Source organism: Chenopodium album, chromosome 2, assembly GCF_948465745.1.
Source record: "Chenopodium album chromosome 2, dcCheAlbu1.1, whole genome shotgun sequence".
Classification (NCBI taxonomy): Eukaryota; Viridiplantae; Streptophyta; class Magnoliopsida; order Caryophyllales; family Amaranthaceae; genus Chenopodium; species Chenopodium album.
In genome coordinates, this window is record NC_137835.1 from 4,090,897 (window position 1) to 4,116,929 (window position 26,033).

The 26,033-nt window shown below is 34.0% G+C and overlaps 3 protein-coding genes across 3 annotated transcripts in view; all 3 read left to right on the plus strand.

Moving 5' to 3' along the window:
• LOC145593554 (pentatricopeptide repeat-containing protein At4g17616-like) overlaps positions 1-26,033 on the plus strand; it is a 113,077-nt gene that overhangs the window by 78,013 nt on the left and 9,031 nt on the right. The gene's annotated exons all lie outside the window — the stretch shown is intronic.
• Positions 5,102-13,826, plus strand: LOC145580149 (putative plant SNARE 11). The gene is made up of 10 exons (XM_081637528.1): positions 5,102-5,579; positions 6,810-6,902; positions 7,445-7,538; positions 7,901-7,938; positions 10,250-10,338; positions 10,848-10,927; positions 11,357-11,413; positions 11,543-11,635; positions 11,716-11,790; positions 13,249-13,826. The coding sequence occupies exons 1-10, from the start codon at positions 5,503-5,505 to the stop codon at positions 13,336-13,338; spliced, it is 786 nt and encodes a 261-aa protein (XP_081493654.1). The 5' UTR covers positions 5,102-5,502; the 3' UTR covers positions 13,339-13,826.
• On the plus strand, positions 17,221-20,720 carry LOC145593550 (putative serine/threonine-protein kinase PBL19). Its single transcript, XM_081649807.1, has 4 exons — positions 17,221-18,480; positions 18,759-19,019; positions 19,520-19,642; positions 20,014-20,720. Exons 1-4 carry the CDS (start codon positions 18,085-18,087, stop codon positions 20,416-20,418), a joined length of 1,185 nt encoding a protein of 394 aa, XP_081505933.1. The 5' UTR covers positions 17,221-18,084; the 3' UTR covers positions 20,419-20,720.

Sequence of the window (26,033 nt, forward strand, 5' to 3'; positions counted from 1 at the left end):
AAGTCCCAACTATGCAATGTTTTTTCATGTAGCTAGTGATGATTTTTTTTGAATTGGAGAAAGTGTCGTCGTAGACTCGTAGCATTGACCATTGTTTAATTAAATTTTGTATAGCCAATAAGTAAAATATACTTGTATATAGTACGGAGTACTATTTATATATGTAGTGTCTGTTTCTTAATGCGAGAGTAGTATATAACTCGATTGTGTTTTTATAAAATAATCTTATGATAATTGAGAAATTAAATTTTGAATGGATTCGTGATTTGATTGATGAATTTAATCAATTTCAATAAGAAGACATGTGAAAAGTCCAAAAATTAGGATCATGGTACGTATTTATTTTATTTTATTTTATTTTGTTTTAAGAAAAGCTTCAAAGGAGCTATATAAGGACCATGGTTTTACACTTTTACTTACTAATGATTTATTTTATTTTATTTACTCCCTTCACGGGTTATATTTGTCCTTTTTATAGTATTTGTTTCAATTATTTTTTTTTATACATTTGTTTTTAACTAATTTTAAAAAAATACCGAATAAGTCAACCTTAAGTATTTTGATTTTATTTTCATGTTTATGATCATCATATCATCAAAAGAGTAATGTCATTAGTACTCCTTTGGTTTAGAAAATATAAGGGTCTGTTCTCATACGTTTATTTTCAGTTCAGTTCAGTTCAGCTCAGCTCAGTTAAGCTCAGTTCAGTTCAGCTCCTAATTTTCTTTTCTTATAAAATATCCAATTCAGTTTAATTCAGCTAATTTCAGTCTACTAGAACAGACCCTAGGTACTTTAAGATAGTATAGGGTACTAATACATACATATACATTATTTTGTACCATACAACAAAAAAACACCTCCTTCTTCTACTCTCAAGTGTCCACCAATGAAGATGGGCTGGCTAAACCTGTGAGAAGTATCGGTTCAGTAGAATCTTTCATCTTACCTTATTAAAAAAAATAAAAAAATTGCAACAAACAAGCTAAGATATGTGAACGTGAAGTAGTACTTGTATCATTGTATATGTCTGCATTTTAAACGAATATAAAGGTTCATTAGAAATTTAGAAGAGCTTGACACGAATAAATATTGCCTAGCTTAGTTCATTAGTGTAAGAGTGTTAAATCGTTACATAAAGAGTACACCTTTAGACATGGAGGATAAAGAGTGACACGATAGTAGGTTTAAAATTCCATAGGTTTTAATGTTGTTTTATTGTGTAATAATTTCTACTATAGTGATTCTGATTGACCTGATTTTGCAACTCTGGTGCTATACGCCTGCACTATACAAGTATACAACTGTAGCACGTAGCCAACCTATTACTGTACTACCTATGTGCTATGTCAGCTAATGTCTTCAATGATTACCACTTTGATATGACCTTTGACCACTTATTCCATCTTACATTAATTTCACTTTCAATACGTACTTCAATTCAAAAAAAGGCTTCCTGTTCCATTTTGAAAGAGCATGTTTTGACACTCTTTTTACGACTTTACGAGTATTTCATTTGTTTGGTTTACTCTTCTTACTACCTCCGTTACATATTATTTACAACGATTAGATATTTTCCCCCTCTACTTTATGTCAAATCGTTGTAAATAATATGTAATGGAGGTAGTATTTTTTATTTGTTGCATAAACGCCAAATAATAATGCCTTCTTTGATCTAACAAGTGTAGTAACAAGTTAACAACTCACATTATGTATAAGTTACCAACGTCCAACTGTCCAAGTACAATGACTATATGAGCGTGATTTACCTAGAGTAGTAATGCCAAAAGATTCTTAAAAAGTACAAGTACATCATAGTTGATTAAGTTGAATTTGTTAGCCCCTGAAAAGCAGTTGATTTTTTTGGGTTTAATAACAATGTATGCCTTGTTTCGCAGTTGGATGTTAGTTGATTTGATTGACTGGTTTGATTGGCTGTTTGTATTGGTTTTTTTTTGTTGGATGTTTGACTTTTTATTAATTTTAAAGCATGTTTGATAAAACTTACTATTGGATGTTATTAGTAACTTAGGTAGCCAACAGGGTCGTATCTGGCCCGGGGCAGCCGCCCAGGGCCCCGAAATCTGAAGCCTGTATATTGTTAAAAAAAAAAAAACAAAAAACAAAAAAACAACTTAAAATTAATAAAATTAAAACTAATTCTCTGTATAATGTAGCATTTTAAGGTTCAGTTAATTCATTTCCCCTTGATAATCTCCATCACATTAATATTTCTCCTAGAAAATAGCTCCTTTATTTTGGAAAGGTGAATTTGTCAAATTAATTTCCCCAATCTAGCCAAACTCAATCGTATAATCTTCATTCCTCTATGTAATCAATTATTTCTGATTTTACATCCATATAACTTTTATTTTTTCTGATTTTTCATCTTCCTTCCCATATTTATTCTCAAAAGATGAAGATGATTTCACCATAAACGTTTTTCTTAGCAATATTTTCAAAGGGATTAAAACCTACGAATTTTCCTATAAATTATACTCTTTCAATTGTTCTTTACTTATCAATTTATGTAATCACTTTTTTTTTTTTTAATATTTGTTTCTACTGTTTTTAATATTTTCAACGGGAGTATTATATTTTCACTGTTTTAATGGATTTCGGCTAAAAACTTCAAAGATGAACTATCGCCGACAACCATTATCCTAAGATAAGGTCTCAAGAAAGGTTGAATGTTTTAGCTATTTTATGCATTAAGAGAAATATGTTAGAGCATAGTGATGTACAAACTAACTATTATTAATGACTTTTCATTTTAAAAATGCTAGAAGAAAATGTTTTGTATAAGCATTTTTACATTAATAAAATTTCATAACAATTAAATAAACTATTACATACGGAGTAATTTATTTTTACATATCCAAATTTTTTTCTAAATTCAATCGTGACTCAATTAGGGCCCATTTTTTTTTATCCGCCCCTAGGCCACCAAAATCTCAGAAACGGGCCTGGTACTAGCCAACAACTATTCCAAGTAGCTTTTTCATTTTGACTTAAAAAAACCATTCACCGACACACAAATTTTGGATATTTGACCAAATAAAAAAGCCAAAAGCCAATCAAAAAGCCAATGAAAAGTCATTTACCTAACAAGCCCATAGTGTAGTCTTAGTAGATTTATTTAATATGCTTATTCACATGCCTAACGTTTCTATATATCCGTCATCCATGTAAAGATTGTAAACAAATGTGACCTAATCTGTGTAATTAAAAGACAAATCTAACAAAGAGAAAGAATAAAAGTGTTGGAAATTGATGTTAAAAGTACCAAAAAAAAATATGACAACTCATATATATATATATGTCAAAAAATACAACCTTAGCTTTAAATAGAAACAGGCATTGTATTTTGGTTTACCCCAAAAGGAAAGGAAATTTTACAAATTGCAGCCATTTAAAGTTAGTATTTTATAAATTGCATGTTTTGCAGCCATTTAAAAAAAAATGCAAATTGCAGCCCAAAAGTTCATAGCAAAAAATAGTTGCCCACAAATCGATATATTTTTTATTACGCAAAACGAGACACTTACGTAATTTTTTTTTTCTATTTCCGAGCTCAATTTGGAACTTTATGGACTAAAATGACCCTTAAAATCTTAACCAAATATTTTTCGACACGTAAACCGATGAAAGAGTTAAATCGGACTGTAGCTTACAATTTATAATAAATTTTGGGCTGCAATTTGTAATTTTTTTAAAAAATGGCAGCAATTTGCAAAATACAAATTTTAAATGGCTGCAAATGACAAATTTTCAAAAAAAAGAAAACATACTTTGTATTATGAGGCGAAGTCGTGAAGGGAATATATATATTTTACCACATCCTCTCATATGAGAAACTCTTTAAATTTAAAGTGTAGATGCAACATGAGTCTCTTATATAGGGTTTAAGTTACTAGTACTCTGTACTACCTATGTCAATTTATTTTAACCATTAATATTGCGAGAAGCATTAAATTACCTGTCTTAAATTCTTAAAATATATAATCTTACATACTCGCATTAACTTTATCATCACTCTTGCTAAGTTTATTCACAATAATGACTTGAAGTTAAGAGTTTAAGACTTACAAGCCTAGTTAAGAGTTTATGCGGTTCCCAATGCATATGTTTAACCAACTATATCTTTAATTACATACTAAGTTAAATTATGAAAAAGAAGACATTTAGAAATTACACAATGAAACAATTCTAATAAGATCACACATTTAATTTTTTATTACATTATTAGCAACAGGCGAACAAATTTTTTTTGTAGTTTCACTCAATGAATAGTGAGAAAACATAAAAGAATAAAGGTAGTATATATTTATTGTACAATTGGTTACTCCACATACAAGACGAGATACAACATGCCAACATCATTAAAACAAGTCATTAATGGTTCGATGCAGATCATTACAGTTCACTTTAGCTCAATTTACCGGTAAAGAACAGGGCCTAAGCTAGCGCTCCATATTTAAGTAGGGTAATGGCTTAATGGGAGAGTGACCTAATAGTAATGGACTAATGGTCTAGAGTTCTAGACAATAGTCACTACTCGCTAAGTTGCTGCAGCATGGACCCGGTCTACAATAAATTATTGTAGACCCAAAATTTGACACTTTCAAATAATATAATTACATTCTGGATGATATAATTACTTTTTTAGATGATATAATTATCTTTTTGTGAGTCACATTTTGAATTATATTAATGAGACTATATAATTATCTTTAGGATGATAAAATTTAAAAATCATCTTTTGAATGATGTAATTTACTATTTGATACTTTTTATAATGATAAATTCACTTTTTGAGTGATACATTTACATAACAATTTCAGGATGATATAATCACTTTTGTAGTAATATAATCACATTTCGTATGATATAATCACATTCGTATGGTATACTAGAAGGTTGGGTCTACAATAAGTTATTGTAGACCGGGTCTATTCTAGTCTTTACCCTCTACAACGGATTAATCGGCCCAATTCTCGCTCCAACAAAATGAATTAAAAAAAAATAAATTAAAAAAATAAAAATATTACGGAGTAAATAACAAATTACAGAAAATAGCTTGAAAATCAATGGAAATTAGACCAGCACAAAACAACACAAGGAAAACAAGAGAGAGAAAAACACCTTCTCCATTTTCAAATTCTATGTCCTTAAATTATTATTACAACGCAACGATTAGATCTTCAAAACCCTAGATTTCGATCTTCCAAATCCTACATTGTTTTGATCCTAAATTTCCCCCAATTTTTGGTCCACCAAAACAAAATTCAATTTTACCTGCACAACCAGATTCAATTAGTTTACAATTGCCGCTTCAAATTTTTGAAATTTGACATTCATCGTTGCTCGAATTTTATTTTGATCAACAATGGCGAGATAATCTGCATTTTTGTTGAACATTTGTTTGTCATTTGATTCGGCAAACAACGGACTAAGAGAGAGAAAGAGGAGAAACGAGTTGACATTTTGAGGAATTTGACAATGTCGTCGTTGTCGGCGATTAGCGAGGAGCTCGGCGAGATTGACGGACAAATCAATGATATATTTCGTGCATTATCGTAAGATTTGTGTCATTTTTTCCCTCAATTTTCGAAGTTTGATTATGCTTTGTTTTAAATAATCTAAGTTGATTAGTTTATGCATTGTGAATTGTTCTAAGCTGTCTTTTGATTCATCTAGTATGAATGTCGGAGATTTGATTGGTGCTTCGTTTTCGTTGCTTACGAGTTGCAATTGCCTGATAATTTGATGTGTATTGTAATTTGTAAATACTGTAATAAGCTTATGTAGACAGATTTGTATAGTGTTAGTTAGATTCTGGAAAAATGTATTGCTAAAAATGCTGAATAGGGATGAATTTTCGCCATTTTTCGATTGGAGCTAATTACTCTACCTTATAATTAGCTTTGATGGAAGACATGGTTGCCAACTGTTTAGGGGAAATTACTTATCTTTTCAAGGATGAAAGCTTTTCGATATTTAAGTGGCGAATATTCTTGAAAACTTGATGAATTGAGCACTTATCAGCTTTCGCTTTTTATTGGGTGAGAGGGAGAGGGGAGAGTGGTAGTGACAATTTTTACTAGGAAAGTGATTTCAAATGAAGTGAATTGCTTTTCCAAGTAACAAAATCTAGTGTCTGTTTGTTTTCTTTACTGTTCGTAAGACACCCGTGCGTGTGCTTTAATCATTCAAGTGGAATTAAGGTAATATGGAATCAACAAATAATTTAAAATCTCGGATCGATTGCAGTAATGATGATGCACAGTTAAAGCATATTTAATTCTATTGTTGCATCAAGAGTTGTGGTTAATGTGGCATGATTCGTGTATTAATCATATTGGACTTATCAGCCTGCACATGTCTCTTTTCGCCTTGACTGTAAAAACTGATGTGTATTGGTCATTTGCAACTTGAGGATGGTTAGTGTTGAAAGCTGCAAATCAACATGTTTCTGCTGATAAATTGCATTTGGGCTGGTATACAACTTTTGGAATGAAACACTTTTAGTTCTTCCTTTCCTGAGAATTCTACTACCAGCAACTTTTCAAATGCATATTAGGGAATGTTCTTGCTTATACTATTACTTGGTATGACTGCGTTAAAATATTAGAAATCAATTAACTGGCTGCATATTCATTTGCTGATCTATTTACGCATGTCTTATGTCTGTGGTTGTCTTTCATCTATTCAGTTTCAATGAAATTAAGTTGATTATATAGAGTTATAGATGTAGTTAGCAATGAACAGTTGTGTCAACTTTTTGTTTGATTATATCTTTGAAACAGAAATGGGTTTCAAAAGTTGGAGAAGATCAAGGATTCCAGTAGACAGAGCAGGCAACTGGAAGAGCTCACGGATAAGATGCGAGAGTGTAAAAGGTACTTGTCTGAAGTTTCTTTTCCATATGGGCAATCTGTATTTCTTTCATCTAGTAAGAATAGCATGCATCCCATGAACTATTCTTACAATGTAACCTTCTTTTCACCATTGGTTTGTCGAACCTGATGGTGTTGTTGGCTCATACAAAAAACTTACAGTTTTATCATCAACAGATGGCATTAGCAGTTTGGTTTTATGAGATTGTTATGCATGATGAGCACAAATACGTATACTCCGTATTTGCTTTCACAACTCTCCAGCAGCTAGCATCTAGATCATAAGTGTTGTGGATAAACTTGATTATTCAAATTCAGGGTGAATTGTGAGGAGGATAACTGCTTAATGAGCCTGATGGTGAACTTGGCTGAATCTTGCATTCATTAATAATAAATGTGCATTCTGTGTTAGTCTGTAACCTGTCTTTCTTAAAGGAAGTTTAGCTGATGGTAAAGATGTGCCAATGCTTAAAGAATGAGTCTTATGGGCTTTGCCTCCTTTTAGTCCTTCTTGCTCAACTGAAGCTGATTTATTATTTTCTCAGGCTTATTAAAGAGTTTGATAGAGAGGTGAAGAATTTGGAAAGCAGGAATGATCCAAACACCAGCAAGACATTGAATGAGAGAAAACAGTCTATGGTTAGACATCTTTACTTATGTTTCTTTAATGTTAAAGCATAGGTGTTTTGGTCTTAGATAGTTAGATGTTCTAAAATAAAGTAGTTTCAAGAATTGATGTTTATATTTGGTTAGATAACAGGTGAAGGTATAAAAAGTAGTGTTTAATTAGGGAAATTCACTATTAAATTGTGAATAGGGAGGGGTATTAATGTACATTGTTGTAATGAAGTACTAACCCTAAACATTGTTTCGATGCTTAAGGTTTGTTTTTACTTTTCCTCCCTATTTGGGGATCTTTATCACGAAGTATTTATTTTCGGTGTGGATCTTCTTAGCTTCACTCCTTAAGCACTGATTATGTTTTTGATGGTTTTTTGCAGATCAAGGAGCTGAATTCATATGTTGCTTTGAAAAAGCAGTAAGTCGAATTATTTTACGTTATTATGACCGTTCTTCACATAACTATCAGAAATATAAATTTAAATATCAAATACCTTAATGTGTGTCCTTTCTCGCACTCATTTTTATATGCTTGTTTTAGTTGATAACAGCATTGCATTAACATGTGAAAAGAGAGCTGATTTTACTAATAATATGATCATAGGTTACCTTAATAAAATATGAATCGTTTTGCCATCTTGAATTTTTGAACCAGTCCCCTACTTTCTCATCCTGAGTTATTGCCACCTGACACTAATTACATTATTACATGAAGAAGTGTGAATGCAGATTGCTGAGAGTGATTGAACCATTTTTTTCCTTCTCGAAAGTATCTTATAAGAATCATAACATAAATAGAAATGAATGTTAAAATCTGAAAGTACATTGACTGTTAACATCTCATTGCCATGTGTTAGTGTATCCATTAATATAACATGTCAATCTAAAGGAAGAGGAAGTTCTAATAGTAGGATCAAATTACCGTCTAAGCCATATAGATTCTCTAATTCCACTTTGGTGCTTTGAACTTTTAAATTTTTGTTTCACTATGGTGCCGTGAGGTTTGATAATTGAATTGGCTACTTATCATGTCCATTGAGGAAAATTTCTACATTGGTGCCTTATAGATTCTCTAATTCCACTTTGGTGCTTTGAACTTTTAAATTTTGTTTCACAAGGGTGCCGTGAGGTTTGATAATTCCACTTTTATACTTTTCTTCACTTTGATGACCTGAAACTATATTAATGTTCATTTTTGGAACAAAAATTATTTTCTTTAGTCATATTTCATTATAAGGAAGTAAAAAAAAAAGTATCGAAGTAAGGGAAAAAAGCTCTTCTATTCAGTTCAATTCATAAACTCGATTAATCTAATTATTTTCACCAAATCTAATGAAGTCCCCCAATCAACCAATTCAATTCGTTGAACAACATTCAACTATCATCAAATCTTTCTATAATTCAAACCTATTTCTTGAAGTTCTTTTTCAATTCCCCAATTTCTTTCTCTATATTTCAATCTGACCTCTCTCTCTCTCTCTCTCTCTAGTTAATACTCCATAAATGTTCATACAACTTCTGTTTTTTTAAGTGTTATAAGTGTTACACTTCCTTTTTTGGCAAGCTTCTACACTATTATTATATCTTTCATTCTCTCTTATTTCATGGTATCTATACATATTACCTTTTTTGTTTTTCCTTCTCCGTAAATAAATAAAATCAAATTTTGTTCATACTACTTCCTTTTTTTTAAGTGTTACATTTCCTTATTTGGAAAACCTCTACATTTTATTATTATATATCTCTCATTTCATGGTCTCCACACACATTTATTCACTACTACTTTTTAAATTTATTGTTAATATTATTTTTTCTCTCATCACATTTTTTACTTTTCAATAAACAATTACCTCCACTATATTTTTAGACATGGGAAAATTGCCTTAAAACAGAGTCATCCTTGTCAAAAACAAAATAAACATAAACCATCTCAAGAATTTTTTTAATTATGAGACTGATAAATAGCAATTTTGTTTCCCCTACAAATAAATAAGGCTAAAGAAGTTACAAAAATGAGCATCAAAGTGGAATTACCAAACCAAAGGGCATCAAAGTGGAATTACCAAACTAAAGGACACCATAGTGAAATTAACTTCAAAGGCTTAGGGTATCAAAGTGGAATTACTGAAAGCACAAAGCAATAAAGTGGAATTATCTGATAAGTTATCTTTTCTTTTGAAAATATGCTCTGTAATGCTAGAATTTATTGCTTCGTGGACTGATATAATGGAGGGAACTTTTTATTTGTATGTGTAGGTTGTTAATTTAATTGATTTATTATTTACAGACATGATGCCCATAATCCTTAGGTTTTTGTTTGGAGTTTGAATTTCCGCTTTTCTTGTATTGGAAAGCATGAGTGAAAAAAATATATAAAAAAAATTCTTGGGTGTAGCTTTGTGCAGCAATGCTCATTAATTAGGCCATGACCAAATGCTTATTATAAAATGAGCAACATGCTAAGTATTTCTATTTAATATATTTGCATCTGTAACATTCCATATCTTTTCTGTTTCCCTTTTTGTGAGGGTTATTGAAATCTCATATACCTGTTCTTGGCAAACACCTTGCTTTCAATTCTGTTTTTCTTATTATTCTTTTGTTGAATTTTATATTAGGATTCTTACAATGTCATGGTGTTTTCTGCACTTTTGTACTTGTTCAGATGCTGTTAAATCTCTGTGCATTCAGCCTTTCAATAACTGACTTGGATTTAAATTTGTGAACAGATATGCTTCCAATCTTGAAAATAAACGAGTTGAACTATTTGATGGGCCTAGCGAAGGGGTAGGAGAAGAAAATGTTTTGTTAGCATCCAGTAAGCAAATGCTGTAATCTTTAACTACTGTTATTGGCATGTGGCTTCTGGTGGGCTGTGCCGCTGTGGCTTCCTTTGTTATTCTCAACTTCTCATCATTGTTCTACTATCAAGAGTTATGACTTAGAGCTTTATGAATCCAACAGGCATTGGACTACGTCCTTTTCATGTATTTATATCTTATATGCGAAATACATCAACTTTTAAGTCTAATAATTATGAGTTTATATTTAGCTTGTGCAAAACAGTATCCTCCATTTTTTCATTTATATGATGTCAGTAAGAAATTTGTCAATCATTTTGATTAAAAACATTCAACACACGCATATCTTCACATATAATAACTGATCATGGACAAAAGTAAACCTTTGACTCCATAATTTTTAGTTCTTCTCTTTTGAGGCAATTTCTTTTTTGTGTTTACCTTTCTCTTGATTGTTCGTCCTATAAATTTTTTGTAAGTACATGTATCATTTATACATTTGTAACCTTGGTTGTGCATTATGCAGCTATGACAAATGAGCAGCTGATGGATCGTGGAAACACAATGATGGATGAAACTGATCAAGCCATTGATAGAGGAAAAAAGGTTTGGTGATTAACTTTTTGCATTTTAATCTCAGATTTAGAACCAAACTGTTTTGTCTTATCACACTCTTATGGGCATATCCATGAGGAATTTGAAAAACTTCTACCTGATCTGAATAATAATGCAGCTCAAAATGTGAATTGTTACAGTTTGCTTTTAAAGGAATCGGAGAAACTTTGTGTGTTCTGAAAATGATTCTAAAACTTTATGAAATTAACATGTAAAGTGTACATCCAGAAGGTCCTGTTAATAACTTTAATATAGTGGAGTTTAATGTGAAAATAATGCTCGTCTATCATCATGTCTTTCATCTGTCACTCTGCATTGTCAGTGCAATATACATATCATACATGGGATTCCATACTCTAACATTCTCAACTATTCTAGTTAATCATATGCATAATTAATATTTTCATTTGTTTGAGGCAGATTGTTCACGAGACAATTAATGTAGGAACAGAAACTGCAGAAGCTCTTAAAGCCCAGGTATGTAACATAGTTGAAGTTTCTATTGGGGTTGAAATGGAGCTTTAACTTCTATCCATTCCTTTTGAGATTCTTTATGAAGAATCTCATGCATGAAATATAATGCAATAACCTCTGGGAGTGTTGCAGACTGATCAAATGAGTAGGATTGTTAATGAACTGGACTCCATAAATTTCTCGATCAAGAAAGCTTCGAAGCTAGTCAAGGAAATCGGTCGACAGGTCTCTTCAACACTCATCTTATTTCTTTGACTGATTATGTTGGATGCGTTATGGCTACTTACCCTTCCAACTTTCTACAGGTTGCTACTGATAAATGTATCATGGCCTTGCTTTTCCTCATAGTGCTTGGAGTCATAGCCATCATCATTGCGAAGGTTGGCTACTTTTATCCTATATATAATGTTAATTATGTTGGTGATTTCGTTTTTATTCCCAAAAAAAATGATTAGACTCTAGGAGTTGTTACTTGGAGTGAAGTTCTTTAGAAAGAAAAGTTAAATTACAACTTGATTTTTAGATCTTTAACTACGTAGCATAGGATCTTAACTGCAAATTTTCTTTCCATCGTTTTCACATGTTTCAATGTTTGCCCATGTTATTTTTCTAGTGTAAACAAGAATATGGAAACCAGAAACAGCTTCTGGTTTTTACTTGTCAGATTTCAAAATTATCATATTCGGAAGTATTTCAAAATAGAGAATGCAAGGAATAGGCTGTAACAGTTTTTGAAATAGAGAATATAATAATCTTCAGTCTTCCCAGAACCCCAGTTCAAATTCAGAGAATGTGCCGATGTGGTCAACCAATAATGAGAAAATTAAGATCAAGCGGGCTGACAGCCTTTGTCTCGTCATCAATTGAATTACCCCACCCACTTCTGTATGGGTCTCTAAGGAGTTTAATTAGTACTCCAATAGACTTTTAATTGATATTTATATGCGCAGAAAACCCTACTTAGCACTGGCCTTATCATGGTTCCGTACTATATAGTGACAAAAGTAGCTAGTCTCTTGCTGGCCTACCCAAGCAATGTAGGTTATCATGCTCCTTTACCTCTTCCTCAGCACAAATCTTTACATGCTATGCCCCCTCTGATTTTGATCTGAATGAAAGAAACCTTAAATTGCTTTCCCTGTTATCTGGATCTTTATTAGCGTTTCAAACTTTGCTGTTTGCTTTTGTTAGCTTGCTTTTAGCTATCATCAATTTGACTTTGAGCTTAATTATGGCTGAAGTTTGGGGACAAAAATGTCTTTGTTGTTAAGAGTTGTTACCTCCCCCATTTTGAATTTATTATGTGATTCTTGAGGTTTGATGATTCCTTTAACTGAATTAAATTGGCAATCAACTTGTATATAGTACTAGCTCTGATTTATTTAATGTAGTTGTGCATAAAAATGGATTATGTTGCGTAGGGGGCTGTTACTAAGTACTTTTGGTTACTTCACCCTTTAAAAATAATAGTTTCCTCAAATTACCGAGCTTAGAATCAGAGAGAGAGAGAGAGAGAGAGGTTGGGAATTAGTAGGGGATAATGGTAGTTTGGAAAAAATTATGGTGGCAGCAGTTTGCAATCTTGTGGTTGCACATACCAGAGATGACCACACACCCACATTCAATAGCCTTTTAAAAAAGAAACTTCCTATTATCCATTCTAAGGTTATGTACTTTTTAATCTTACTGGTTTTCCATCTGCATCCTTGCCTTCTGTTCAGGGATATCTTTGTTAGTTGTTACTTGCAAGAGCCAAGTCTTTGTATCATGTTCACACATATTTCCAACTTAAAAGTTTAAACATGTGAACTTACATTGCATACATAAATTGTTTTCAGATTATAAACCCACACAACAAAGACATCCGAGATATTCCTGGATTAGCGCCACCGGCTCAATCACGAAGACTGCTTTCATTTCCAAACTGAAGTTCCTACCAAAGAAGATGCTTCCTAGGATTCTTACTTTGGTCTTTTGCTATCTTATGAGCCGTGTGAAAGACTTTGACTGCACCAAGGTCTTTTCGGAACCCGAGTAATTTAGTCAAGAATATGTTCATATTGGCGGTACTTTGGCCTTTGTAATATATTTGATTTGGAGCCTTAACAACTTGCCAAGAATATATTCCAGCATACATCAACAAACTTTCTTTTGTAGGGTTCAGTGTAAGTGATGCTGTCAAAATATTAATTATTCCTGTAATCCAATGTTTGTATTAGCGTGAAAGTTTGTCATTTTCATATGACTAAACTGCACGTTCACACATGACTCGCAACCTTTGTATAATCATACCTAAATTCTTTCTTCTCCACAACTTTTTTTTTTGATACTTCCACCTTTATGTTGTTTCGACTTTTGTCGGATTTTATGTACCTATGAGAGACTACAATTAATTTAATGAGTTTTTGTTTTAAAACTAGCTGTTTAATTCTTAATTATTACTTCTTCTGACCCTAATAGATAGCTACATATACCATTTCGAAGTGTTTCTATGAATTTGTCCCATACTTTCTTTGCTGGTATGCATACCCATCTGCTATCTCTTTCTCTTCCCGTGTATACTGCTTCTGCCGAATTTTAAACTGGGCTATAGGACTACGGATAATCATTAAGGGATAGTGGCCTCTTTTTAGATTAGTACAACTCGTGAACAATAATGTGTGAATTATTTGAGTATTATATTAGCTTGTGGTCTTGTGGATGCCTCACATGGTCTTGGACTCTTGGTCTATGTTCCTTTTATCTTTTATTTGCTGTTTAAGGAGATAAAGAAAAACACAAGTTGAACAAGTAACATGATTAACAATAATTAATATGATTAACAACGTTGTTTAACTATACAGTAATTGGTGAAAGGTGTTAGTGATGTCATAATGGATCATGTGATTAGGTCACGCTGATCCAGAAAAAGAGTTCTATGAATCTATGCTTAGTTTTTTTATTTTTTTTATTCAGATCTCTGCTTACTTCTTACTTGTAGAAACTAGAAAGTTGTGCTGCTAGGCTTTAGGTAATTAGGTCATGGGTAATTCATAGGTAGAGTCCTATCTGTAAAACAATTACTAGTAAATTATTTTGGTGCAAACTATACATGTAAATATACTTTTATTCATTTTATATTAGTGGTAATGTATGATCTTTTAAGCAAGTAAGAAATTTCATCTGCGAAGTAATATATTTTCTCATTAAAAAAAACTTATTTTTTGTTTTTTCCTCTTCAAAAATAAAAAATACCCATATGAAAGTAACAACTATTAACATGTATTCGTAAAACATAAATAAGAAGTAATGTTGTATTTTAAAATTCCCATTTGGGAGCAGAAATTTAATTGATATATGCTTTGTGCTAATAAATAAAAAATTATATTATAATAATTGTATTTTAATTTTTGTTAAAGCCTAATAAAAGATTTAACTAGTATATAATAACATTACGTAACAAAATTTATACCCCCTTGAAAAAAGTCAAGTGTGTCAACGGAGAAAGTAAGTTAATTTAGCTGACTAAACCCCCAAAATTTTTCCAAATCTACCATTATTGCAACTTTTTGATTGGATGAAAATTTGAGTTAGAACTTGTTCTCTTCGACTTAATTCAGATACTTATTGCTTATTCTTTAATAAATTCAGATCAGATCAGACCAAATTAAAAGATTCAGATCAGACTATATCAGAACTTTTTTTTTTATCATTTACTTATCGTTAAATATCGTTAATTGCGCATTATTTTTTTTTATATATATAAAAATTAAATATTTTAAAAAGTTCGTGAGACGAATCTAACAAGATCTATTTTGATTTTTTTTTTTTCAAATATAGATTAGCATTAAAATGCGGTTAAACTTTAGTCAAATTGTTAAATAAGATCAAACCAGACCCGATCAGAAAAATTCAAATAAGATCATACCTTTAAAAATTCAGACCAAATTTACTTGTTACAGGCAAAGAGAATAAGTCCTTAAATCTTGTCTATTTTAAGTTGACATGTTATAAATTAATACGACAAATTTACATTTGGTATGAGTTAGGCAGCCTTAAATTAGATTAGAATATATAATTTCGAGTAAAACATGACTTTGAGTATTTCAGTCAAGTAATTGAAAAACAAATAAGTTTTGTGATGCAGCCAAGACTATTTTCCCAAGTGATGTTGGACTATTTGATGCGCAAATGAAAACGAGTGCGAAAATAACATCAAATACACTATACACAATCAAAATAAATAAATAAATAAATGTAATAATTACTCCGTAATAAATAACATACAAAAGAAAATAATGTGATCATCTTGGCAATCTTGCTCTTGATAAAGACCATTAGTAGAGTTATGACTAGATAATGACAACCAACATAAAAACTTTAGGGTCCACACGTGAAGTATTGGTGAAGAAGATCCCAATTACCACGGTTTACTTTTCAAAACCTACTCATATGACAACATCTACAAATCTACAATGGTTGTGCATAAGGATTTGTTAGCAATTTCTATATACTTCGTAGTTTACTCTACTCAATGCTATTAGTAGTATATTTATTTGTTTAATATATTTTATGTATTTGTTAATATATATATTTATTTTTTGTCATTATAAGGGACATAATAAAATTACAAAAGAAATAGCTTGTCGTAGAGCTTATAGCTTAAATCATGTAACTTGCAAAATAATGATGTAGCAACCCTTAGCTACATGTACATGTAGCTAGCCATTGTGAATGCTTTTAGCTCATAGCCATTGAGACACTTCTCTTTAATTACACTATACTCTGTCTTCCCAAAAAAAAAAAAAAAAAAAAAAAGAACTATTCTGTCATCTTATAAAAATAAAATAATAATAAAAAAATAAAAATTTAATAAGATTGTCCTACTCCCTACATCCCTTATAATATGAGTAGTTCCTTAGGTCAATTTTATGTCCCAAATGATATATTTTTTTTCATGTACCATTAGTATTATTTTTTATTTTTTTTTCCAAAATTCTCTCTAATTTGCAGCAATGTTTGTGCAAATTAAATTTTTTCATGTAAATTTTGTTTTTTCATGTACTTTTATTACTTTCTCTCTACTTTTTTGAATATCCAATATAGATTTACTTTTTCAGTGCACTTTTTACTACTCACTTCTTATTTATGTTTATTAATTCCCGTGAAAATTGTCCATATGAGACTATCAATAAGGGACGGAGGGAGTAAAAATTTTATTCAGCATTTAATTTTTTTAATATGTTCCAATAATTTTAATATAATCAATAAGTTTTATAGGTCTTATGAGTTCAGATAAGTTCCAATAAATCCAGATAAATTTGATTCCAATAATTTCATGTTTAATAAGGTGAACAAAACACATACTTTTTACTTTATTTTATTTTATTTTATTTTTTACTATTATTGTTTTTTTAAAATTTTTTTTTGGTTTGTTGCAAATGAAGGGAAAATCGGTCATAAGGAAAAATTAAACTGAAAACTTTAAAAAAAAGCACGTGATATAGCGATTCAAACTGAATTTTCATACTCCGTATAAAACGCGGTTTAATTGAATATTTAGTAAATTCTAAACTGTTATTGGCTTTATTACCTTTCAAAATGTATGTGTTTTTTTTTTTTTTTCTTTTTTTCTTTTTTTCTTTTTTTCATTTATTATTATTATTATTTTTTTTTTTTAATAATAAATGTATGTGTTTGATTACTTTGGTGAGATGAAATAGTAAAATGGACAAATGGTTACCTAAAACCTTTAAAGTTGAATGATTTTTTTTTTTTTGTTTGTGTGTGTGAATGTTTTTAATTGATCTCAAAAACAGTTGTGAAATACACCCAAAAAACACAAATAAAATTGTTTATATTTTGATCTTTTCTTCTTCTTTATTCAACAAATCGTCATCAATGGTCAATATTTTATTATTTTCTTCCCCTGTTTTTTGGTATACTTTCTTCTATCCTCTCTCTTTCCCCTGTTTCCTTCCTTCTACATCGTGGAATTTTTCAGCTGCTTTCACATTTGGTACTTATTAAATTATTTGTATTATCATTTAATTGGATATCATTTTTGTTACATTAAGATTAGGACCAACATCACTAAAATAAAAAAAATAAAAATAAAGGTGTGGCAATTTTCTTAGACAAGAAAATTCTCTCCTTTCAAATTTTTTTTCAGAGCTTTCCACCTTTTTTTTTTCCTTTTATATTCCCAGAAATTTTTTCTGTTTAGAACTTCAAATATAGTTTGTTACACAATTTAATTCCTTTTACTTGTTTAATTTCATCTGGGTTATCTTTTTGCCACATTTTTTTACCAATTTCTTAATTGGGGTTACCTCAATCTCCTCAAAATTTTGTACTTTGGTTGTATTATACTAAAATCAAGCTAAATTTCATTGTATTTTTTCATTTCTTAGCTTCAACTTATATTTTTTAGTGCCCAGAAATTGCTTCTGTTTACTTTGATCTAGGTTTTGTTATTTTCTCACAAATTTTGGACCAAAATTTCAACTGGGTTTTTCCCAAATTTCATTATTTCTGAACTGGTTTTTTCTAATAATTTCATTTTTTTTTTCTCAACTGGGTTTTTCTCAATTTCAAGTTTGCTCAGTTGAGTCTTCTCAATTTTCCATTTTTCTGAACTATTTTTTTCAAAAAAAAACATGGGTGTGATGTAAAAAAGTTCAATCAACAATTATATGAAAATTGTGTTAATTGAGAGGTTATTTCTAAAAATTTCAAAGATGAATTGTTTCACCTCATTCAAGAGGAAGGGTAAAGAAAAGAAGCAATCAAATTCAGCTCCTGAATTAAGAAATCAAAATCCTTCAAATGCATCAAATAATCGAGTATCAAAATCGGCAAATTCAGCCTCATCATCAAGAAGTATACCAGAATTATATAGAGAGAAGCAACATAATTTGAGGGTTTTCACTTATAATGAGCTTAGAGAAGCTACAAATGATTTCAACAAGTTGTTGAAAGTTGGTGAGGGTGGTTTTGGAAGTGTTTATAAAGGTACAATTAAGCCTATTAATGGCAAGGGTGATCCTATTGTGGTTGCTATTAAGAAGCTTAACAGATATGGCATGCAGGTATTCACTGAATACAACCTTTTTATTGTTTTCGTCGCATTGTTAGTGAACCACGTAAATCTGTGTGTCGATATCTTTGTTGTTTTATTCTATCTTTGAATGCCCTCTTATCTGATTTTGTATACTTTGCATTTGCCCTTTTATCAGATTTTCTTATATTAAAATCATGTGCTTAAATTTGTTTCGAGGCAGGATTTCGATCTTGTGATTGTTTGACAATGTTCATAGAATGGTAGCTCTTTTTTCTGGCATTGAATTGTGTTGGTGAACCAATGTAGGGCCACAAAGAATTTCTTGCTGAAGTTCAATTCCTCGGCGTTGTTGATCATCCTAAGCTGGTAAAGCTTTTAGGATATTGTGCTGTAGATGGAGAAAGAGGAATTCAGAGGCTGTTAGTGTATGAATATATGCAGAATAAAAGTTTGGAACACCATTTGTTTGGGAAAAACTTTCCTGCCCTACCATGGATAAGAAGGTTACAGATAATGTTGGATGCTGCCGAAGGATTGAGTTATCTGCACGATGGAATCGAAGTTCAGGTGATATTTCGATCATTCTGCTGGTGCAATACTGCAATGTTATATTGTTATGTGTCTTAGAGTAGCAGCATTTAACTGATTATGTTTCCTTGGTGTTCGAATCAAATCAAGAGATTTTATTATTGCTATGTCTGTATGTAAATTTATCTGTCTGAATCTGCATACAACTTTGAGAAAGCCTAATGAGCCGCCTATGCTAGTGCATAATGTGATAATACTTCGTACATCTGATAAATTAAACCTTCTGAACTTACCAATTGATGATCAAATATATACTAGTAATTTGTATAAATGAATTATTGTGGTATAAGCTAAGATTGACGTACTCATTCAGCTTGAAAACACAATGTCATGGAGGTTGATGCGTGGTCTTCCATTTCTACTGTCTGTTATGTTATCCGGAGTATGGGCAGACTCAGCTGAAAACAAAAGTCATGTGTTACTGGTCAGTTGATGTTGGACTAAATCACTAACTTTTTCTTTTTGTTGTTGTTGTTCAGGTGATATTCAGAGACTTTAAGTCTTCGAATGTGCTTTTGGATCAGCATATGAACGCAAAGTTATCTGACTTCGGGATGGCTAGAGAAGGGCCGAGTGGGGATGCTACTCATGTGTCAACAGCGGTAAGTTCTATTGCTATGCTTAAACTTACGTATTATTCTATTTAATCTAATTGTCAAACAGAAGTCTTGTGTGCTGCACCCCCAACCTTTAAAGTAAATAGTATAGTTTTTTTGGCTACAATGTTAATTCAGAAGCTTAATAATAAATTTGTGTAGATTTATTCACTGAGTTCTATATTAACAGCCAACTTTCCTTAGGAGTTAGAGTAAATCAAACTGGCTGGCCTGTGGTATGGGCGAGTTTAGAAAGATTACATGGAAACCTCGAGAATATTGAAACTTGACAAGTGTTTACTTGAAACATTATGATGAAACTTTAAAATTTTTGGGCTTAATTGAACTGAAGACATGTCTTGCTTATTAACTTTCAGCCAGTGGGAACATTTGGATATGCAGCCCCGGAATATGTTGACACGGGCCATTTAAAGCAAAAGAGTGACATTTACAGCTTTGGGGTGGTGCTTTATGAGATCTTGACTGGTAGACGAGCCATAGAGAGGAATCGTCCAGCCTCAGAGCAGAAACTGCTAGACTGGGTGAAACAGTTTCCAGCTGACAGTAAGATGTTTAGCATGATGATGGACTTCCGCCTTCGAAATCAGTATCCCTTAAGCACTGCCCGAAAAATAGCTAAGTTAGCAGATAGATGTTTGGTCAAGACAGCAGAAGAACGACCCGATATGAGTGAAATTATAGAGGTGTTGAAAGGGGCTGTCCTAGAATCAGAAGCAAGCTCTTCTCGAGTAAACACCCCACAAACAAGTAAAGCTAAATAGAGGAATTATCTACTAATTAAGATTCAATTTATTAGAGAAGTAAAGCATGATCATGCTGTAAGCTAAGTCTTACAATATGATGCAAATACCAAAAATTATGTATTTATCAGTCATTTGTAGTAGAAAATAATTAAAACTCTAGGTTGAATGATTAAGTGAGTACATTTGATTTTGATTCATTTAAGCTTATTTTGCGGAGAGTTTGTAATGAATCAGATCATTTGCCTTGATTTTCTGCTTCATTGCAGCATTTGTGTCTGTATATAATCAAATTTGTTATGTTAGCATTTGTTTAACGTCCATGAGATATTGCTTCTTACATTAAGCACAACTTAAAGATTTTGTTCTATTCACCTTATTCTTATTACTTATTAATAATAGTTATCGAGTCATTGCTAAGCATGTTAGCTACCTAATAGTCAGCTAAATGACGAATTTATCCTTTTTTTTAGTATAAGAAGGGAAAATGGAAAATACAAACTTTTGAGAGTGAGGGATAGCTCAAGTGGTTAGAGCTTTCCTCCCGGTTTCAGGAGATCCTGGGATCGATTCTCACCCCGCCCTTGTGGCTCTCTAAGCACCCAAAAAAAAGAAAATACAAACTTTTTCTTCATTTTACCCTTGTTAGGTAGCTAGCTAGTCGTTTGTTGAATAGAGTTATTACAAAATGGTCAAACAATTATGTGTCACTATGATTATACTATTATTAAACTATTAAAGTGATTATGCTATTATTGTGAGACTGCTTTTATTTATAGGAAAGCATCTCAAAGATCTTTTGGTTAATAATAATAAATTTTCATTCCACAGTAGAAGCATTTGATGATTGCACTGCTACTTGGAAGACCAACTATTTTTGCCAAAAGTTGTATAACTAGTATAAAAGTCATTTTAGTATGATTCAAATCATTCATTTTAAGCGATTAATAATAGTAGAGTCTACCAAATAATATAATGCTTTTTTTGTCAAAACGCCACCTGTTATCATAATATGTATAAACCATGATTTTATTTTATATTTTTAGAATTTGAGGTATGGTACATACAAATTTGAGGTAGAAAGAGTAAATACAAAGTCAAAGTGGTTGAATTCGTTGTTATTATTGATTAGGAAGAGATTACGCGCAAATAACACAATCCTTTAATTACCCACAAATTCATGTTTACGGAGTACTCAATCTACAATGCTACAGTAGTAAAATGGTCAAAATGAATGTGCTGTTGACTTTGCATGGTTTGACTGAAGTCGGCAGCAGTCATAAAGAACGCCTTATCGTCTGCCTTCTGGGCCTCTGGCTGACATCATGGTCCATTACTGCCACACCATCACATACGTCACCTAATTCCCCTCCATCTATCATCTACCAATATATCCTTGAGATCACAAGTCAAACAACATGATAGCATACACGTATTTGAATAGCCCCTCTTTCCTCAACTTTTTTTGCCCCATTGTAATTGTAAATTTTACAACTTTGATATCAAATTATCATCAAATTTAATGTCTATCTTTAATATCATATTTTTAATTTTTTTTATATGGAATTAGAGATGTTTACGTGTTTAGAGTTTTAATACTGTTTTAGACATTGTAAAGAGTCAAATAGGACAAACAAATAGGGAGAATGACCATGCTCCGTGTTATTCACTTTTGAAAACTACAAGTAATTGTATTTACTACGTAGGATAAGTAAATTTGTTTTTCAATTGAATTTTTTTTTTTAATTAATCTGTACAGCAAGAAAGTTATGATAGGGCGATAGGCTAGGCCCCAAAATCAAAGAAAAATAACCAACACAAAATGCAGTCAAGCCGCTTCCATCTTCGTAGTTTGATTAATTTGGCATTAGCTAACTAGGTCGCAACCCTGTTGCCCTAATGATACACGAAAAAAAAAAAAGACTTCCATTCATTGCATCTTATCATTTAATAACAATTGTTAATTGGATTAACACAATCCCCTTGATAAGGTTGGATAAGATAGTCACTTGATTATCCATTTGGGCTATTAGTCTGCTAATGGTTAACACCCATCCTTAATGTTAGATCCAATCATATAATCCTTAAGAGCACAATTTTTAAATAGATTCTACAATAACAAACTTGTTAGATAGAAAATTGAAATATAATCTAATCATTAACCACTATTCAACTCATTTTCATGATCGATCCTACAACCTAAGTCGCGAGAACAAACCCTTATCGCTAAGACAAGACAAGCCCTATGCCCCTATGAATTATGATTGTGGCTCAACTAATAAACCTAAATTGTATTTCCAAATAGGCAAAATTGCATCAATAATCCTAATTTTGTTCACTCAAAACCCGCCATTTCTAAACCCTCACAAATCACAAAACCCCAACTTTCACCAGTTCAGTCTACTTTTGAAACAATCTGTTTGGGTCCAATTTAGTCCAATTGGGCCCAGTCATCAAACGATCCAATTAAAAGCCCAAGGTCAAGGTTCAACTCTCCAATTGTGCTAAAGTCAAGATCAGTCCACAAGGCAAGTCAACTGGGCCAAGGCCCACATTCTCCATATATGCAAAGGTATAAAAGCCATCAATATTACATTTGTACATTCATTCACACAAAGCCTCAAGCAATTAATTCTCTTGCATAGCTTTCTCTCTCTACACATTGTACTGACTTTAGCATCGGAGGGGCCTTCCTCGGCGACACCCCCGAGGCTAGTTTACGTGTGTTTGCTGTGCAGGAAACCGTCGGCCCAACATCACTTGGACCGAATCCAGTCTTCACCACTTCATCGGACCTTCGGCAAGGTCCCATTGTTTTCACCCGAAACAATTTGGCGCCGTCTGTGGGGAAGACTTTCAAAAATCTTTAAGCCAAATCTTTAATCAAAATCATCTTGCAATCATCTTGGTAGCAATGGCTAAGAACCGCAAGAGCAAAAGCCTCCGTCAAGGAGCGGGCGAAAGGCCTAAAACTCCTACACCATCACCCTCACCGGACCGGAACTCTCCCAAGGGTGCCAGTTCGGGGGGAGGATCATACCGGGAGGATTCTCTTTCTCCCGTGATTCACAACTCTCATCATAGACCGAGTTCCTCTCGGTCTAACAGAAGTCAGTCCGATCATAGGACTCATTCAGTGCCCCAAAGCCAACCATCGACCATCCGCTCTCATTCCCACACTCAGCCGAGGACCCTTTTGACGGGGCCCAGCTCGGAGGAGGTGGCGAGAGCGCTGGCAGTGCTCATGGAGGCAATGAGAGCACAAAATATGCCTCCACCTCGTGACCGAACCCCTCCGCACACCAGGCATCAACAGAGGAAGCTAGACCACGAGGGGAAGAAACCTCCCTCCTTCCGCGAACTGGAAAAGTGGGAAGAAGATACCTGGAGAACTGAAAGAGAGAGGAAAAAGAACCCTCAATTTTTCAGAGGATCCTCAACCTCTCGGCCAGAAACGCATAAGAGCAGCAGCTCAGCCTCTCGGCCAGAATCTGCTCGCCGAGAGCAACCTGAGACTGTTCGCCGAAGCATACTCGACCAACTCGGCGGCAGGGAGCCGAGCGTGCACAACCGCCTCTCGTTCCCTGTAGCCGAGGCCCAGAATTCTCAGCCAGAGACAAAAACCACTCCTACCTCTCTAAGAGGGCGGAGCGCGGTCCCTTCGGCCATGAACAAAGGCAAGGCCGTTATGTTACCCACCAGTTCCCTATTCGAGCAATGGATACTGGAAGAGCATGTGCCCACGGTTAAGATACCGTCGCATATCACATATGATGGGAATTCGGATCCGAAGGACCATATCGCCTCCTACGAGGGGCACATGCATCTCTGCCCAAGGTCCGAAGCGACCTGGTGCAAATACTTTCCCACCACTCTCAAGGGGGTCGCGCAAGCGTGGATCTCCAAGGGAGTAAAGGAAGGCTCTATAACAGGGTGGGACGACCTGTCCACCAAGTTTAAGAGCAAATTCTCCACGGCAAACCGCCGAGAGAAAACCACTGCTGAGCTCATGGGCCTGCAGCAAGGGGAGACCGAAAGTCTCCGGGACTACCTGACCCGTTTCAGCAACGAGTCATCCAGCGTCTCTCAGCTGGACCAAGGGCTAGCTGTTTTTGCAATGCAGAATGGCCTTCAGCCCGGGAAGTTCCTAGACTTTATGGTCATGCACACCCCGCGGACCCTGGAAGAAGCTCTGAACGCCTCGGATAAATTCATCCGAGCCGAGGAGTGGAATAAAACAAAAGCCCAACCCCAATCTGGGAATGGGAAACAAAAACAACCGTCCGAAGGCCAAGGCCAGAAGACGAAAGGAAAGGCGAAAGCCTCGGAACAATCTTCGGCCAACGAGCCGAAGAAGGAAAAATCTACCCCATTCACAAGCAGATATGAGTCCTACACTCCACTCTCTCTTCCGCGTGCCAAAATTTACAGCGTGACGAAAGAGGAGCAGAGTTACAGAAAGCCGAGACCGCTCCCAGAGTGGTATCAGCGAAAAAATAAAAATCACTGGTGCGAGTTCCATGAGTCACCAGGACATAACACCGAAGAGTGTATCCAGCTGAAGGACCAGATCGAGGACATGGTCCGGAAAGGATACTTGAAAAAATACATCGCGGATCACCGCGAGAAAAAAGGAAGCCGAGAAGTCAGCAAAGGACTCTCGGCAAGACCTTGACTTCCCCCGGAAGAACAGCAAAAATGCGTTGATATTCAGCCTCCTTAGGAACAGCAAAGGATTCTCTCCAATCAATGTTATCTCGGGAGGAATATGTTCTCGGAGGGAGCACAAGCGGCACCTCAGGGCTCTGACCCACCAGGTGAACAACGCTGATATTCAGCCTCCTCAGTCGCCGGTGCCGAACATGACGTTCACAGCCGCCGACTGCCGGGGGGTAACGTTCCCTCACGAGGACCCGTTGGTGATCATTGCCACGGTGGCCAACCACGACGTCAGCAAGGTTCTTGTTGATGGTGGCAGCGGAGCAAACATTCTGTTCCGAAAGGCTTACAATCAAATTAAGCTGAAGCCCAAGCACCTTACGCCGGTACCCTACCCGGTATCCGGATTCAACGGGGCTTCAACTTATCCAGATCGGAAGGTGACACTTCCTGTCACCATCGGCTGCGATGAGGCAGCCAGGAATGTCATGACTGAATTTTTGGTCATTGACGCTCCTTCAGTGTACAACGTGATTTTGGGGAGACCCATAATTCACGAGATCCAAGGGGTCGTCTCAACTTATCATCAGCTGATGATTTACGTCTCAGACGCCGGTTTCCCCGAAAGGATCCAGGGCAGCCAAAAGGACGCCCGAAGGTGCAACTACCTCAAGCCATCCACTAGTCGCCTAGAGGACGATGACAAGGATGAGGAGGAGAAAGAAAAAGAAAGAGAGCCAAGCACAAAAAAGCTGAAAGGCCTAAGTGCTTCGGGCCAAGGTTCTGTGCCCAAAGAAAAAGGGCCAGAAAGGGAAAAGGCTAGCTCTTCATCTGAGCCGAAAGACTCGGAGAGCCAGCCGAAGAAGAAAAAGTCTGGGACGCCTGCTGACATAGACAGCAGGCCAGATTGTGAAGAGTCCAGTCCATCAGCAATGGACATGGACCAACAGACTGAAACGGTCGAGTTGGCCGAAGGA

Excerpts from the sequence above, each read along its gene's own strand:
- LOC145580149 (XM_081637528.1), top strand. The coding sequence starts at position 5,503 with ATGTCGTCGTTGTCGGCGATTAGCGAGGAGCTCGGCGAGATTGACGGA. Across the intron at positions 10,339-10,847 it reads AAATGTTTTGTTAGCATCCA|CTATGACAAATGAGCAGCTG; the intron begins GTAAGCAAATGC and ends TGCATTATGCAG. Across the intron at positions 11,636-11,715 it reads TCAAGGAAATCGGTCGACAG|GTTGCTACTGATAAATGTAT; the intron begins GTCTCTTCAACA and ends AACTTTCTACAG.
- LOC145593550 (XM_081649807.1), top strand. The coding sequence starts at position 18,085 with ATGAAAATTGTGTTAATTGAGAGGTTATTTCTAAAAATTTCAAAGATG. Across the intron at positions 19,020-19,519 it reads ACGATGGAATCGAAGTTCAG|GTGATATTCAGAGACTTTAA; the intron begins GTGATATTTCGA and ends GTTGTTGTTCAG. Across the intron at positions 19,643-20,013 it reads CTACTCATGTGTCAACAGCG|CCAGTGGGAACATTTGGATA; the intron begins GTAAGTTCTATT and ends ATTAACTTTCAG.